The sequence below is a fragment of the Aotus nancymaae genome, unplaced genomic scaffold, assembly GCF_030222135.1.
Source record: "Aotus nancymaae isolate 86718 unplaced genomic scaffold, 86718_ANA_hifiasm-v0.15.2.pri h1tg000004l, whole genome shotgun sequence".
Taxonomy (NCBI): domain Eukaryota; kingdom Metazoa; phylum Chordata; class Mammalia; order Primates; family Aotidae; genus Aotus; species Aotus nancymaae.
In genome coordinates, this window is record NW_026988415.1 from 42332662 (window position 1) to 42350682 (window position 18021).

Genomic DNA, 18021 nt, shown 5'->3' on the forward strand with positions numbered 1-18021 from the left:
TACATAGTGGACTGATGCTTTAAATAAAACTTTAAATTTGTAAAAACAACAAACAAAAAGCAATAGGTGTAGAGGGAGGAGAAGATAGATATTTTTGGTTGGTGGGTTTTTAATAAGGGTGGGGGATGGAGAGGAGACAAGCAGAGAGGAGACAAGGAAGGAAAGAGCAGCGGCACCCTGGGGAATATAGTGTCAGTCACTAAAGCTGAATTACATCTACTTTTCAATTTTGCCAAGAGCTGTCCAAGTAGAAAATATCGCTTATCACTAAGGGTATGATCAGAATGATTGTTGTTCTGCCAAGATCCTGGAGATTTTGCCTACCACAAACAGAGACTAAACTCACCATTTGCTCCCCTGGCACTCTGTTTCTACCTCTACACACAAAAGTGGTTCTTAGAGCATCCAGAAGGGTCTCTATTTATATACTACCTTGTTCTCCCAGCCTTTTGAACAATGAGGCCTCGCCAGGGGCTTCCAAGTGCTTTTGATGAGGAAGTGAAATAGCTTTGGCATCAAAGTTCACAAGATACAAAAATAGGAAAGGTCTGAATTTCCAAGGAGTTAAAATCAAATAGTAGAGTGCAGGTCCCTGGTGAGCAAGATCTGAGACTCCCAAAATGGCAGAATTGAAAGGTGACTTAAAGGTCATCACAGCTACCTACTTCAATACCTAATCCAGTCTCTATTTGAGATGCTAGACACTAGATCCTAGATTCTATCACTGGGGTGGAAGGGGAAGGGAGAACACATTGTAGGATCCCTAAGGAAAAAAAACCATATTGCTTTTTACTGTAAACTTCTTGCAAGCAAGAATTGTGTCTGTGATATCTTCCCATTATAGTACCCCAGAAACTCAGGATGACTGTGTATTTACAGAGCTCCATGCTGAATATTTAGACACAGTGGACCCAAACTCACATTGCAAATTCTACAAAGGATTTCTCCTGGAGTACATTTGCTAAGAAATATCCCAGAAGCATTTGAAACTATTTTTCATCAAAAAGAAAGGCAAGAACATGGCCAAAATGGTGCTTTAGATCATTTTCATGGCCAGATATCAAGATAATTGAGTCAACTAGCTGTATGCAAAAATAATTGTTAATAGAAGACCCTGGGGCAGGGGTGGGGTTAGGGAAGAAATGAGTCACCAAATATTTTAAATTAAATAAGTGCAGATAGCAAATGGGAATCCTATTTTGTGAAAATCTAATAAGAATTGCTATGTAGTTCCAATAGATAATTAGAACTGGAATTTACTGAAGCTCCACGTGTACTGCAACCTTTCAATAACATATCCATTATACAACATGAGGCACACCTACATGTATTCCAGCCCCACTCAAAAGACTATCAGCCATGTGATTGGTCAATGTTTTCACACAACACTTACCTTAAAACACAAGTGTAGAATCCACTGTCTTGTGCCTCAGCTGAGTGAAACCATATTGAATCTTCCTCTTTGCTCATCCTGACCTCTGAAAAGATGATGGGCTCTTCCAAATCACCTTTGTTTTTGTACCACATAAGCCTGAGCCCAGTGCTCTGGGCCATGCTATAGTTGGTACGAATATAACTGTAGAAAAGGGCACATTTCACTCGGACTGGTTCACCTGCCAAAGCCATGTATGTCTTGAGATCCACTGACCAATCAATGCAGCCATCCACTGAAAGAAAATCAGAAGAGGCATAAGATACAGTGGGCATTATTGACAATAAAAGTATGAGCAGTAATCATCACCAACATGTTGTGAGTCAAGTGCTCTACATAGATTACTTCATTCAGCCTTCCCAGTGACCCTATGAGTTAGACTTGTATCTTGCTTAGACTTTAGTAATCACAGCCCCTGCTCCAGCCTTGTGCCTTTGGTGTGTCTTCCAATCTTCTGCAGCCACTTTCTGCTTGGGGTAAACCAGATTCTTCAAGAAGCTCCAAACTCATGCCTATTGGGTTGCCCTCAGCACCATGGCCAAGTCCTAATTCCAGCAGAGTGGTCAGGTAAGTTGTTCGCTTCTGCTTGCCTTGCAGTATTTTCATCACATGAGCCTATGAAATTGGACTACTAGAATGACACTGACATATTGCTTTTAGGTGACTCAAATTGTTTATATAGATGGAGCCCCACAAATCAAATATTTCCAAGAGATCTCTACACAGCCTAGAAGAGGTCCTGAGATTAATGCTTTTCTTCTTATTTTACAAATGAAGACACTGAGACAAAAGAAGTGAAATGATTTTGCCCAAGGTCTCACAGCTAATAAGTGATGGAAAAACCAGTCTCTTGATTCCACAGATTGTGTTCTTAACCCGTACCCTATACTGCTTATGCCTATAATTGTGACAATAGCAATTGTGCTATTATTTGCCTTTGAGAAAATAAGTGCTCTGGTTGGAAGCAGTCGGCATCTAAAGTGATTATTCACTGTTACATACATGCCAGTTTTCCATGGTATGACCTATTAATAGCAGATATTTAATCATAGGTCGATTTCTCTTTATACCCTTAGGCCTCCCTTGCTGCTTAGCTGCTGAGTGCTCATGGGAATATATTATATTACTGCCAGCTTTAATCAAATAATATTAAGTAGGTAAAGCTACCATTAAAGAAAGACATCTACAGTACATTCCTTCTTTTCCAGAAGAGTTAAAAATAAAATGCTGTGGTCAATCTCATATGCTGGTCAATATAATTAGCATAGCTATTTTATTTCCAATCACTTATTTTCAAATAATTTCATCAAATTATGTTTGCTATGTCCCTTCATATTTCTTGATTACCCTTTAAAAAACAATCATCTCAGAAAATGTATAAGCATTGCCATTTTAAAATTATATGTTTCACTTATGATTTTGTGAACTAATCTGCTTCCTTTTCTAGACGTTGAGAACTCTAACCCAGCATGTTTAATCTTTTAACCTCAGTTGACAGAAAGCTCAGAGCTAAATGCGATATTCAAGTGTAATAACTATCTTACCTCAGGATTTCACTTTCTCTTTATGAGGGGTTCTTGAACTAGGGTTCAAGGACACCCAGGGGGAGGGTTCTTGTATAGGCTTCAAGGTTGTTGGCAAAGCAATGTGCCTATTTACATAGGTATACTTCCCTGGGGAAATTTTCCACAGCTCTTTTTTTCAGATTTTCAAAGGGGTCTGTGACTCAAGGAAATATTTTGAACTATGGTTTCTGATCTCTCTTTCTGACTTTGGTTTTCACAGCCCTGCTGCACATGGGCTGTTACTACACACTGCCTCAACTCTTCTTATAGCATGTGAGGCATTCATTACAAATAAACAAACAAACAAATGAATACCTCCCTTTAAACTGATACTGAGGGGCATCTAAACTCTCTTTTGAGGATTCAGAGGTATCAGATTCATGACTATGGATTCTGATGATCATTGCACACCGTTAAAGCCAAGGATGTACAGTGGTTTGGGCTAAATTATGTACTGATCAGTGGCTGTCTCTTGGGGGTCTTTTTTATTCACTCCTTGCTATTGGGTTGTTTAGCTGTCATTTGTCATTACAAAGCTTTCAAAAAGGGAAAAAGGACACTTGAATTAGTTGAACTTTCTGGATCATGATAAATTACTAGTGATACACCTCTGGATCAAATACAACTTGAATATTGTTTTATCATTTTAAAATGCATTTTATATTACTCTTGTTATAAATTATCTGTGATACTGTTCACATGCATTAATACAACTGAGATGTAATGATAAAAATATTTGTTAGAAAATATATATTGTCTCATAGCTTGTTTTTCAAAAGTGGGTTAATAGAAACAAAATACACCCCATGAGAATAATTTCTTAAATTTGTTTAATATTTCAGGTTTTTTGTTTCCCTAATCCTAAGATGCACAGCAAATACTTTTGAATTAACAAATTTAGCTTGGCAAAATAGCATCAAGCTCTATCATCACCTACTTGATAGAAAAATTTGAAATGCTATTTCAATTTGCTTCCCAAATCTCTTTTATTTTATTTATTTATTTATTTATTTATTTATTTATTTATTTTGGGACAGAATTTTGCTCTTGTTGCCCCGGCTGGAGTGCAATGGCGCTATCTTGGCTCATCGCAACCTCCGCCTCCTGGGTTTAAGCGATTCTCCTGCCTCAGCCTCCCCAGTAGCTGGGATTACAGACATGCGCCACCACACCCAGCTAATTTTGTATTTTTAGTAGAGATGGGGTTTCTCCATGTTGGTCAGGCTGATCTCCAACTCCCGACCTCAGGTGACCCGCCCACCTCAGCCTCCCAAAGTACTGGGATTACGGGAGTGAGCCACCGCGCCCGGCCCCCAGATCTCTTTAGTTACCTCTTCTAAGTGATCTGTTGCATAAACCTACACCTTTACAATGTTAACAGTCTGGTTTGGCCCGTTAATGATGGGACATGGTAAGCACTGAAGGTAATCAATGTATCTGCTACAGAGTCACAGCAAGCATGCTCGATGACCGTTTAAGACACTTAATTGCCATTACAATTAGTTTTATCATGCAGACCTTGAGAGTACACTGATAATTCATTTCCCTTTAAGGGTTTTTTTGAGCAATATGTATTTGAGTTAATAGATTTATGGTTTCTTTTCTTCTATTCCCCTGCCTTAGATATCAGAGAGGGAGTATTTAGTTATAAGGTAATCAATATCCACAGAACAGAAATACAATAATGGGGAAAATAATTTCTAAATGTTATCCCCTTTATTCTCTTCCCTTAGTATTTGCAGTGTAAGAGTACAACATAAGATATTTCAAGAAATCTCAGGGAATTTCCCCATAAAATAGACCAGAGGTATGATAACATGGATCTATGAAAGCCTACGTGCCAGCAAATATTTTCCCACACTACACTTTCATCAGTAGAAATCCGTTTCCATGAGATAAGACATTGTAGTCTTATACTTAAATTAGAGTATTAGACCCCTACTAGATTCCAACAAGGCGGCATGATTTATTTTTAATGGATTGCTCTTCTTAACAATCCAAGAGTGGGAATAAAGGAGCTAGAAAACAATATAGTACGTTTATTTTTACATTTGGGACTAGGGAAGCAACTAAGAAGTACAGACTGAGGTAAAAGGCCTGAAATGTCAGGTGACAAGTCGACATGGAGGGATTGAACACTGAGGTTAACAGGGAAGAACTGAGAGGTGTCACAAAGTCACAAAAGGGCAAGAAGAGATGAAATGTCACATAAAACTGAATTTGCCAAGTGCCATTAAAAGTAATAAACACAAGTCAGATTTCTGTCATGAGGAGTCTGCAATCACATGCCATAGTTCCAGAGCCCCTTGTATGTAGACTCTCCATACACATAGGCAAATACTGAATACATCTGTGATGCAGCTGACAAAGGTGCAGGCTATGGCTCAATTGGGGCCACAGTGGAACTGAGTAGCCAATAGAGGGAGCCGAAGCCCTTGATCTTATCAGCACAAGCCTTCAATCCACAGAGCTATCCAGTCCTGTTTTGTTCACAACTCCAGTGGCACCTATTTAAGCACGCTTTTTGCATGGTTCCTGAGAAGAGTATTGACTGCATATTTTGGCTTCTCCCACAGGTGGTTTGATAAGTGGGTCTCACTGCCCATCCACAAATGTGAATGGAGTCATTGAAGGAAGGGAGACACTTTTTCCCCTGAATAGTGAAATTCAGCAGTTGAACTGAATTTCAACTGAACTGAACTTGCTATGGAACAAACCCAAGCATAAGTGAATGTGTGTCTGCCCCCTGCTTCACAATCAGTGAGTATGATTATAAATATTCTTATCCCTGCATTTGAAAACACTTCCTATTTCTATATTATCCTTTTCTCTGTTCATTCAAGCTTTATGATAACAATTTCAGTATTTAAAAGAACAATTGTGGCTTTTTAAGATTCTCATCACTACTCCCTTGATTTAGATTTCCATAAGGCTCAAAAATTATTACTCTTGATTTATTCTTGTTAGTAGAAATGCTTTAATATTGGCCGGTTGCAGTGGTTCACGCCTATAATCCCAGCACTATAGGAGGCCAAGGTGGGTAGATCAGCTGAGTTCAGGAGTTCGAAACCATCCTGACCAATATGGCAAAACCCTGTCTCTACTAAAATTACAAAAATTAGCCAGTCATGGTAGCGTACACCTGTAGTCTCAGCTAATTGGGAGGCCAAGGCAGGAGAATCACTTGAACCCAGGAGGTGAAGGTTGCAGCGAGCAGAGATTGTACCACTGCACTCCAGTCCGGGCATCACAGAGACACTCCATCTCAAAACAAAGAAACAAACTGGTTTAGTATCTGAGTTCTCCAAAACAATTATAATGGAGTGATGTAAGCCACTTCTATAAAGCTCATATCTCTATCTTAATTATTTTCATTCCAAGCTACACAACCAGTGTATGTTTAGGGAGTTTGGCATAAAGATTCCAAAGAAGGAGTATATAAAGACTATAAAGAAACATGCCAGCATCTATGCAATTTATTTTGCTAGGAGGAGATTCGTAGGAGTAAAAATTAGTGCAGTGCCCTGCAAAGTGTCCTGGGTATCCCAAGCAAACTCATTTAGTCTCTTTACAGATAAGCCTCCTACTTCCTCCTCAGTACAACCAGGAAAGCAAATCTTGCCACATTTATCTGTTGTAAAAACAAAACCCTGTGAAAAGTTTATGAATCCCCATACGAGGATAAGATGTCATTATCAACAAGTATAACATTATTTTAGAAAAGAAAAATATTAAATGCAATAAAATTAGACTCTAATGACGATATAAAATTTTTTATTTGGAGACAGGATATATAACTATATATTGAATTGTTGATTCTGGATTTTTTTTTCCCCAAATTGGAAATCCTTGTTAGGTAACATGGCTAATCAGCACGTGAGAAAATTTGCAAGCATGTAACCTATACTAGGTTATTATGTGTTTTTGATTAACAAATTCATTTATTAAACCAGGTGTTCTAACTATGTAAACTTAATCCCATTGATTTTTACTATCAGCTTTTCTGTGAGCTAACAGGGCAATTGTTGGGGGCAATTCATAGAATTAACACTAGAGGGCGAGCTGTCCAAGTTTTTGTTTTACTTGTTTTCCCCACAGAAGCTTGAAAACTACAGATTTATTACTGACCAACTGCTTGTTGCTGAAGAGGAAATCACAGCACACCTATGGGGATGCACCATTGTAGGTGACAGAAGCCAAAAGTTGAGAATACAGCTCAGATCTTGCTCAAACTGGGGAACCGGACAACACCCCCGCCCCGACCCGGCCCCCCCGCACCCCACCGCTCCGCCCCCCAAGTGAATGACCCAGCACAAAAAGGTGTAACAGCAACAGCAGCTGAGTTTTATTAAGCCCTTAGAATAGAACATCCAGGAACTGTGCTAGGTGTTTTGAACTAATTTTTATCCTTTCAATGTCAACTTTGGGATGGAGGGACTCTTGTTATTTCCACTTTACTGATGAGAAAAAAAGAAAGCTCAGAGAGTTTAAGTGACTTGCTCAAGGTCACTCAAGTTGCAGTGGCAGAGTTCAGACTCCAACTCAAATAAGTTGGACACAGAACTTATAATCTTAATTATTATGTGTTCTATATCCTGCCTCCTATACTTTTCATCCCAGCCCATGAGCTAGTGAAAGATTAAAATTTCCTTGGTTATATCCAAATTGTCATATGTATTCCACAGAGTTCTGCCTGTCCAGGAGTAGACATTTTCAGCTGAGGGACATCATACTCCCAAATAATAATCATTGTGGGAAGAATAGCCATAAGATAATGTATGCCAATTATTTATCTGTGAATTATATGCCGTGTTTACAGAGTGATTATTAATAAATCATGTAACTTGATGTAACCTCCAAAGGTCAGATCTAAATCTTGGAAAACTTTAATTGACCCATATCAATTTATTTAAAATTAAGTATCTAGGAACGATTATCCCACTCCTACCATTATATTTAAGACATATAGTGGTGTGCAGGCCTGCATAGTGACTCAGGCCTGTGATCTCAGTACTTTGGGAGGCCGAAGCAGGTGGATCACTTGAGACAAGGAGTTCAAGACCAGTCTGGCCAACATGGTGAAACTCCATCTCTACTAAGAATACAAAATTTAGCCGGACATCCTTGTAATCCTAGCTACTCTGGAGGCTGAGGCATGAGAGTTGCTTGGGACCAGGAGGCAGAGGTTGCAATGAGTAGAGATGGCACCACTGCACACCAGCAGAGATTGTGCCACTGCACTCCAGCCTGGACGACAGAGACTCTGTGTCAAAAAAATAAAAATAAAAGTAAAATTCAGTCAATCCCTCTTTTTAAAAAAAAAATAGAGTTGTGTGTTTAACATTTATATATATTTTACTTATTGAATACAATGTTATGCTATTTTTTCCTAATATTTTAATGTGGGAGTTGAATGTCTTCTATTTCTGTCTCAGATATGCCCACATCTAAGAAAAGTTTCTTTCTGTTTATACCTAGCACAGTGGACTCCATCTACCTCAAGTGGGCACTCCACAGGCACAAGCAAGTCAAACTCTCTAAAATGTGAGTGACCTGTGCCCCTGTTGCCACACCAGTGCCTCTTTTCTCCTAGCCTAGAAATACAGAGCTTTTGTCATTTTTGTAAAATAAAGTTCTGTCAGTGGAAAAAACATTGATTTTTTACATTTCATCTGTGCGTCACTGTCCATCAACAGAAAGATTTCCCACTCCAGCTCTATATATACAATGAATGATTATTGCTTCAGGTTTTTAAAAAATCCTTTTCAGAAATTTCTGTTTAGTTTTTACATATTTTATGAATTGGATTGTATGCTTCCCTTTCACACTTTTACCCCCTACTATTCATCAATGGGAAATTTCTGCCTAAATGAAGTCCTTCATCTCATTGCAACCTAGTTATTATGCTTAATAATGGGCTGACAACCATTTTCATTTCCCTCTCATTATAGGATCTGTGCAATACTTTGTCAAGATCATTTTTTTGATCTTTATCCAATGAATGAGTCTCAAATACATTCTGAAGGTGAAGCCATGGTGAGGCATTACAACCAACTCCTCAACTTCTGATTACCTGAGGCCTGATGAGTCTCCTGGGGAATCAGACACTAGGCAAAACAATTCCTCAGATGCACTGATGTTAATGCTAATGTGTCTGTGGGAGACAGGGTAGTAGGAGTGCCCACCAAACCCTGTAATAGGGTTTCTACTGCCCCCTCAAATCCAGGATGCTTGGCAGTAAGCCTCTCTCCCCTGCCAAATCTGTTGCACCTCTCATGTTCACAGTCATCCAAGCCAAAAAGTGTGGAGTCATCCCTGAATCTCGACTTTTTCTTCCCAATAACCACCCCCTACCACTTCCATAAGACATTAAGCCTTGCCATTTCTGAAAAGTTACTCAAATCTGTCCCCTTTCTTTCTATCCTTAAAGACACTGATGTCTAGGTGCTTCTCATGTCTTGCTTGGATTATTTCAATATTCTTTTTTGGCTTTATTAAGTTTTAATTAACAAAATTGTGTAGATATATAAGACATAATGTTTCTACATGTATATACACTGTAAAATGATTAAATCAAGCTAATTAACATATCCTTCACCTCACATGAATTTTTTTTATAGCGATAACATTTAGAATCTACTTTCTTCACAATTTTCAGGTATACAATATATTAACTATAGCTGCTATGCTGTACAATAGATCTCTTGCAATTATTCCTTCTGTTTGACTGAAACTTTGTACCCTTTAGCTAATATTTTCCTATTCCTCACTTTCCACCCCTGGTAACCACCATTCTAGTCTGTGCTTCTGTAAGTTCAACTTTTTTAGATCCCACATATAAGTAAGATCATGTGGTATTTCTCTTTCCGTGCTTGGCTTATTTCTCTTAACATTATATCCTCCAGGTTCATCCATGTTGCAGCAAATGACCAGCTTTTCTACTTTTTCAAAGGCTGAATTGTATTCCATCATGCGTACATGCTAATTCGGATTCCCACCAATAGTGTACAAGGCTTCCCTTTCCTCTACAACCTTGCCAACACAATCTTTACATATATATATATATAAAATGAATGATTAGATTTAAGCCAACATGGAGGGATATATTATGAAGCCATTAACATTTTTTTAATGATGGGATAATGCTCAAAGGATAATATCAAATCAAATAAAAAACAGAATGCAAAATTTTGTACAATAAAATCTCCATTGTTTAAATAAAATAGACCTTAAAAAGCTGCAAGGAAAATCATTAAACAGTTATAATGCTCACATTATGGTTAAGAGTTTATGCTAATTTTTCTTTTTTTCTATGTATCACTATTTTACAAGTTTTCTATGTTTATTTCTTAAAAGTCATTTTAAGGTAAGGATATGCTCCTGGAAAGATATTGAATAAGCTGAGTCTAAAGAACTAGATAGAGTTCAACTAGATGAAGAGGATGGTGGTCGCAGAGGTACAAAGGTGAGGAATACAGTATGTACTCAAAACTGTAAGCAGTTAAGGGTTGGTGAAGTGTAGCATGATGGCAGAGAGTCATCAGAGAGAAACCTGAATAGGGAGGTATGGTCACACCATGGGGGTTTGCTACATTAAAATTATGTCCTACGGCCAACACAATCTTTTATCTTTTTGATAATAGCCATTTTAACAGGTGTAAGGTGATGTCTCATTATGGTTTTAATTTGTATTTCTCTGGTAATTAGTTATGGTGACATTATTTCATATATCTGTTGCCCATTTGTATGTCTTTTCAGAAATTTCTGTTCAGTTATTGCTCATTTTTTAATTGGGTTAGCTAGCATCTAACAAACAGGAATAACAAAATAATCCCTCTGCTACAGCTATACTCCAGAACTCATGATTCCATGCTGAATAAGTCAAAATCACCAAGTCTACCACCCACACCCTTTCCAATTATCCCCACCCTATCAAAGTGTCTGCCTACCACTCTCCAAGAGAAACTTCCTGCTCTAGACAGGCTGACTTCCCTCCCTGTCTCACCTTACCCAACTTTGTCAGAGAGCAGTTATGCTGTGGGCCTTTGTTCAGTCAGCTCTTTCCTGTCTTCATCCTCATACCATTTTTCCCACCTTCCATGCATATCCCAACCAACTCCTAGTCATGCTCTGAGCTTAAGTAAATAACAAATGACATCTTGGTTTTCCTACCTTATTGATTTGCACTTTAGTCAAGGTCAGAGACTCATGTTTTTCTTTCTTTCTTTTTACTCTCTATCTCCCCTCAGTACCTCCCAGATCAGAAATTTAGGAGGTCTTACTGAATATAGGTTTATAGTCAGCCCTCAGTATCCACAGGAGATTGGTTTCAGGACCCTCTCATTTACATTAGGATAATATCTTTGAATGCTCAAGACCTTCATATATAATGGTGTAGTATTTGAAATATGACCTACACACATCTTTCCACATACTCTAAATTATCTCTAGAGTATTTATAATACCTAATACAATGTAAATAGTTGTTATATTCTATTTTTGTTTTTATTTTTTTTATTTTTGGAGATGGAGTCTTGCTCTGTCACCTGGGCTGGAATGCAGTGGCGTGATCTCAGCTCACTGCAACCTCCACCTCCCAGGTTCAAGCAATTTTCCTGCCTCAGCCTCCAGAGTAGCTGAGACTACAGGCACACAATGCCACACTCCGCTAATTTTTTTGTATTTCAGTAGAGACAGGGTTTCACCGTGTTGCCCAGGCTGGTCTCGAACTCCTGAGCTTAGGCAATCGGCCTGTCTCAGCCTCCCAAAGTGCTGGGATTACAGGCGTGAGCCACTGATCCCAGCAGTTTGTGTTATTTATTTATTGCTATATTGTTATTTTTATTTTTTAAAAAATATTTTTGATCCATGCTTAGTTGAATCCGTGGATGTGGAACCTGTGGATACAGAGTGTCTCCATAAATTCTCATCCTGTGATAACTCACACAATTAAGAGCTAGTGAACTGTTTTGGTTAACTAATTTTCACTTTAGCTGGAAATTAACCTTTGGATTTTCAGAAATCTTTTCTAAAACATCTGAATTCACTTTTCTGTCCCAGTAAGTAGAGAATTGTGAAGAGAATGAAATCCTTCTGGCTTGACTGAACATATGTTTGACTTTTGAGGTCATCATCCTGGACCCCAATGCCAAGGTACTGAAAATAGTACAGAGCTTGCTGGAGATCAGAAAATCTGAGTTATCATTCCACTTCTGCCTCATTAACGAAATACCCAATTTTAGGAAAAGCCAGTTTCTACTCCTCAAAGACATGACAGTACTAAACCAGACAAGTTCTAACCCAGTACCAGTAAAATGGATTATCTGAGTAGTTGAGGTTCATGGCTGGGAAGATAAGCTGCCTATGTGATCGCTTGGAAAATCTCCTGGCGATCTTCTTTATTATTATTATTATTTTAATTTCAATGTTAACAGGGAACTAAAATGAATAATATTAAAAATTCCCATGATTTCATCATCTAAAATTAATGTTAACTTTTTTCCAATTCACTTTCAATAGCTTTGTTTTATTAAAGAAATAAAACATTGCAGATATAGGTAATGTCTCCCTTATTCAGCATACACAGTCCTATCCTCATTCCTCATATCAAACCCTGCCTTGAGGTAACCACTATTTCTTTCAAGTTTAGGCTCTTGTATACATAGATATGTATCCTGCAAAAAATATATTAGTGACTAAAAGCTTGTCTTATTAGGGAGAGGGTAGGTGGTAATGTCAGTTAACTGAAGGTTCTTCTGAGATGTGTTCCAGTCAATTGAAGTCTAATAGAATGTATTTAAAGGTGTTCACACACCTGAAAGTACTTAGAACAGGGCCTGACACACAGATAATGCTCAGTAAGGGTTTCCTATTACTATTGCTACCACTACTACTACTTATATTAATTATGTACTTATTTTATTAATTCTTCTACTGTACCTCTCAAGCCTTTACATATAATAACATGTATTAGTTCAAACTAAATTACTTATATTTCAACTTTATATTAAATTCATTAAATTTTTTTTTTCAAATTTAGGACGAGTCATTTTACCTATAAATTTTACTTCACGGCAGTAAAGGGGCATTATGAAATATTCTAACATATATTTTCAAATATATTCATTTTATATAATAGTAAAAAATAATACATGTATAATATAGAGTAATAATGCTATATACCATTATATATATACTTTGTATATACTATATAACTTATATTCCAATATTATTACAAATTGTACAAAATATTCATAGTTTATGAATTATATTATTTAAATGTATTCAATTGTATATTTATAGTTTATAAATGTGTATATATTTATATTATGTGCTCTTCAAATATTTGCTGTTATATAATGTGTGTAATATATTAGCCTAGGCAAATAATTTGTGGCTAAGACCTCTAAAACATAGACAATAAGAACAAAAGTAGACAAATGGAACTTAGTTAAATTTAAAAACTTATTCACAGTAAAAGTAATAATTAATAGAGTGAAGAGACAACCTGTTGAATGGGAAAAAATATTTATAAATGATTAATCTGATGGGAGACTAATTACCCAGAATACACGAGGAACTCAAACAAGTCAATAAGAAAAAAACGTATAACTCCATTAAAAGTGGGCAAAAGACACAAATAGACACTTCTCAAAAGAAGACATATAAATGGCTAACAGATAAATGAAAAATGCTCAACATCACTACTCATCAGGGAAACGCAAATCAAAGCCACAATGAGATATTATCTTACCCTAATTAGGGTGGCTATTATCAAAAAGATAAAAATAACTGCTGCTGGCAAGGATGAAGAGAAAAGGAAACTTATACACTGTTGGTAGTAATGTAAGTTAATACAGCCATTATGGAAAACTGTATGGATATTTATTTAAAAAAAAAAAAACTAGAAGGAACTAAAAACAGAACTACCATACAATCTAAGAATCCCACTACTGGGAATTCATCCTAAGGAAAGGGAATCAGTATATTAAAGGGATACTTGCACTGCTATGTAAATTGCAGCACTATTCACAATAGTAAAGAAATAAATGGAATCAACCTAAGTATTCATCAACAAATGACTGGATAAAGAAAATTTTGTATATATACACAATGGAATATTCTGTGGACACAAAAAAGAAAGATATCCTGTCATTTGCAGCAACATGGATGGAACCTTCAGAAGGCAGCATGCTCTGTGGATGAGGGCTAAGAGAAGGCTGGGGCTCTCAGGATGCTGGTAGTTGCAGAAAGCTTATCAGGGCCAGGACTGAAGGGTGCACTGGGATGACTGAGAGGCATGGCATTATGAGGTTGCTCAAGGGGCATCACCCATAGCCAAGCTGTCCCAGACTTCCCTGCTGGGAAATGGCCACATTTAGCATACTTCCTGGGCATAACCTGAATCTGTGTAGTGTTAGTGTCCTAATCACTACACAGTATGCTGGCCTCACCTTTTTCCCTCTGGGAAATGGGTATAGTTACAGGACATTCCATGTTACTATATGCGTTTTGGTTAATGTTAGAGGATTAAATATATTTAACTGTGACCATGTACTGATGTCTCTGCAGTGAAAGGGGCCTAATTCTAGTATATCCTTAATACTATTATTAGCGATCACATTAATATCATAATGTTATAATGTTAGTTAACCAGAAAGGACTACCAGGAAGCCTTTGTTATACTTTACATTTTGTTAACTGAATATAATTACGTGCAACTATTATTATTTGTGTTTACATTATTATTATGTTATTTAATCATTTTACCTTTAGAGCATCAATTATTATAACTAAGGTCATAATTAAATGATATTATTAATCATTATAATCAATATCAGTATATATAATTTATTATATCATAATAATTTCAAGTATTACAATAAGCATAGCACAGTTTTAATTAATAATTTACTAATAAATATAGTTAATAACAAATTAGTTATATGCTGTTAATGGAATCCTGGTATTACCCTTTCATCTATCAGAATCAGGATAAATGAGGTAAAATGTTAATGCAGTTATTTGCATTATTTTAATATAGTATTTAAATGAAAAACTATAGTAACTTCCATTCCTGGTACTGTTGGTGTCGTGTTTGCCACTCCGGGAAAAAGCAAAATTATATCACATGGTTCATGTTATCACTATTATTATTATTGCTAATGTTATTTTGGCACCTATCCTAATAATTGATAACAATATAAGAACAATTGTGTTATCTGCTCTTACCTTTTAAATTAAGATGATTTTGGAATATCAGTAACATACTATGTTGATAGCATAATCATAATTAATACCACTCCTGAGAATCTGGGCATACATCTGTAAAATGGACATAATTATGAAGCATCACTGATACTTCCATTATTATTTGCATTTGTTAGTACTATAATTGTAATTAATTCTAGTGTGAATGAGAGTTTCTTGTAAATTGGTGAGAAATTCACATTTTACAGGGTTTTTGTCAAGTTTAAGTGATTTAGAAGCTGATAAATAATGATAGTAATGATGATAATAATAGGAGGGTTTCTTAACTCCTCACTGTGTATTAAGCACTTCTTTAAGTGCTTTACATTCATTGAGTCATTTAGTCCTCACAACAACCTTATAAGATAGGTGTTATAAATATACCCCATTTAATTTGATCAAAGTGAGACAGAGGTTAAATGCCTTGCCTGAGGTCCCACAACGAGTTTGAGTCTTGGTTCCCTTCTCTTAACCACTACTACTTTCATGGGTATTGATAGGAATAATTATCACACATAACTAATATCTTATCCAAGTTATAGCAATCTTATTGTTATATCAGTGAAGAATAAGAGTTCCCCACTTTCTGATGTATAAAACAGTTAAAGTCACCAGCAATGGGTGATGTTGCAGATGCTGATGTTCGGGACTCAGCCAGGGTGTACAGGGTGAGGGTGGGGATTAATTTCTCCCTCCTTATGTTGTCAGCAGGCTCAGATAAAATAGCTCAGGCCGAAAGCATCTGGTAAAGGGTTGGTACACAATAAATGTTCCTCAAAGATTTTTTTAATCATTCAATATGGCTCTTAGCTTCCTAGTAGCCCAGAAAAAAGAGTAAGCAAAATTGAACAAGGAAAATGGGTAAAGATACTGTTCTTTGTACTCAGAGAGTAGATGACAACAGCCCTTTTCTCTCCAGCTGTGGTACCATCCTCCCAATCTTCATCCACCCTCATTGCCCTCCCTGCTCAAAGGAAAATTGTCATGTCAACAGCCTGTTGTTTATGGCTGTTTATGCAGCCAATATTCAATATCAAACAGTGGGGTAAGTCTTTTAGCCTGCATGTGTCCAATATATACTTGGATAAGGTCCAGCTCAACTGATATGGCCTGGAAGACTGCCGAAAGAATGGAGTGAGTCTTCATCCCTGGGGAAGCAGGGAGCGGGGTATGAAAGGATGAATGATGATGATGTCTGGGTGAATGAGGAATTGAGAAAAGGAACAAGGGAGATTTGTTAATGGGTTAGAGATTTGAAGACTTGTCAGCTCCTCATAGGAAAGAATTAGAGGCAGTGATTCTCCCTAGAAGTGGTAGAAGGGTAAAGTTGAGACTTTAAAAAAGGATTGGTTGGAAATCTGTTTAAGAAGCAGTTAAGAGGCTGGGCACGGTGGCTCATGCCTGTAATCCTAACATTTTGGGAAGCTGAGACAGGTGGATTGCCAGAGCTCAGTAGTTCGAGATCAGCCTTGACAACATGGTGAAGCCCCGTCTCTACTAAAATACAAAAAAAATCAGCTGGGCATGATGGTGGGTGCCTGTAATACCAGCTACTTGGGAGGCTGGGGCATGAGAATTGCATGAACCTGGGAGGCGGAGGTTGCAGTGAGCCGAGATCATGCAACATGCTTAAGATTATCAAGCACTCCAGCCTGGACAACAAAGCAAAACTGTCTCAAAAAAGAAGAAGAAAAGAAGCAGTTAGAACCCCAGGTATAACACCTCAACATCAGTTCCATATGCTGGCAGAAGACTGAGTGATAAAGCTCTAGAGAGTAAAACTAAGGGGGTATGTTTTACCTGGGCACAACTACCTAGGCCAGGCCACCGCCTCCTGTTGTTAATTATCATTGAGCATGAACATCCTGCAGAAACTTTGACAGTAACACATTCCAGACTACCAGGGTTAAGACCACTGCTACAAGGAGCCCCAGATTCAGGGTCCCTTCCTCCCACCAGATGACAGAGGCCTGGCCACTTTCTTTCCCTTCTCCAAGGAAACCCTCCTCCGTCTAGAAAACCAGAGTTAGGTATCAGAGACCTCATTTTCCTGCTAGCCTCTGCCTTGCTTCTGGGTCTGTCCTGAACCATCCCTGAGTAAACTCTCAGTTGTTATTCATCATGTTGCTAGGTCATTCAATGTGACTGAGACATGAGTGAGCATGGGGAAACATCAGAGATGTCCCTACCATATAGATCTTACCGTGAAATTCCAGAGGGGTAAGTAATATTCCTGTGTAGGTGGCCAGGTGAGGAGGACAGCTCTGCATACTCTGTTTTTAGGAGACTTGGGGATGGGAGAATCTTAAGTCCCAGAATCTTAGGGGCCTTCTGTCCTCATCCCTGGTCATTGTAGTTCGGTTTCTGGGGCCCATCAATATCACCTAGACCACAAATTATTAAGAAATTACTATTATCAGAGTATGCCCATCATCTTATCCCTACACGTATCTCCCTATCCACAGTATAAGGTCCTAGACCCTGATTTGGCTAAGAATATGGTGTGGATCTTGGGAGCTTGGTGTTCCTAGCGAAATACTAAGTCCCTGCCCTCCAACTCCATAAATACTCTTGTAGCAGAAATTCTAAAATGACCCATCACATGCGCTATTCTCGTCTCCAGAACCTGTGGATAGAATATTACTTCTGTGGTAATGTTATGTTATACAGCTCAGTTGACCACAAAATAGGTAGATTATTCAGGTGGGGCTGACCTAACGACATGGGCAATGAAAAGCAGAAAGCTTTCTCGAGTTGCAGAAGAGAGGGAAGTCG

General features: G+C 37.6%; 1 protein-coding gene across 1 annotated transcript in view; it reads right to left on the reverse strand.

Moving 5' to 3' along the window:
- Nucleotides 1-18021, reverse strand: part of IL1RAPL2 (interleukin 1 receptor accessory protein like 2) — a 1111506-nt gene that overhangs the window by 557049 nt on the left and 536436 nt on the right. The window contains exon 3 of the mRNA XM_012451657.2: nucleotides 1394-1667. Within this exon, the coding sequence (XP_012307080.1) occupies nucleotides 1394-1667 (274 nt within the window). The remainder of the gene's footprint in view (nucleotides 1-1393; nucleotides 1668-18021) is intronic.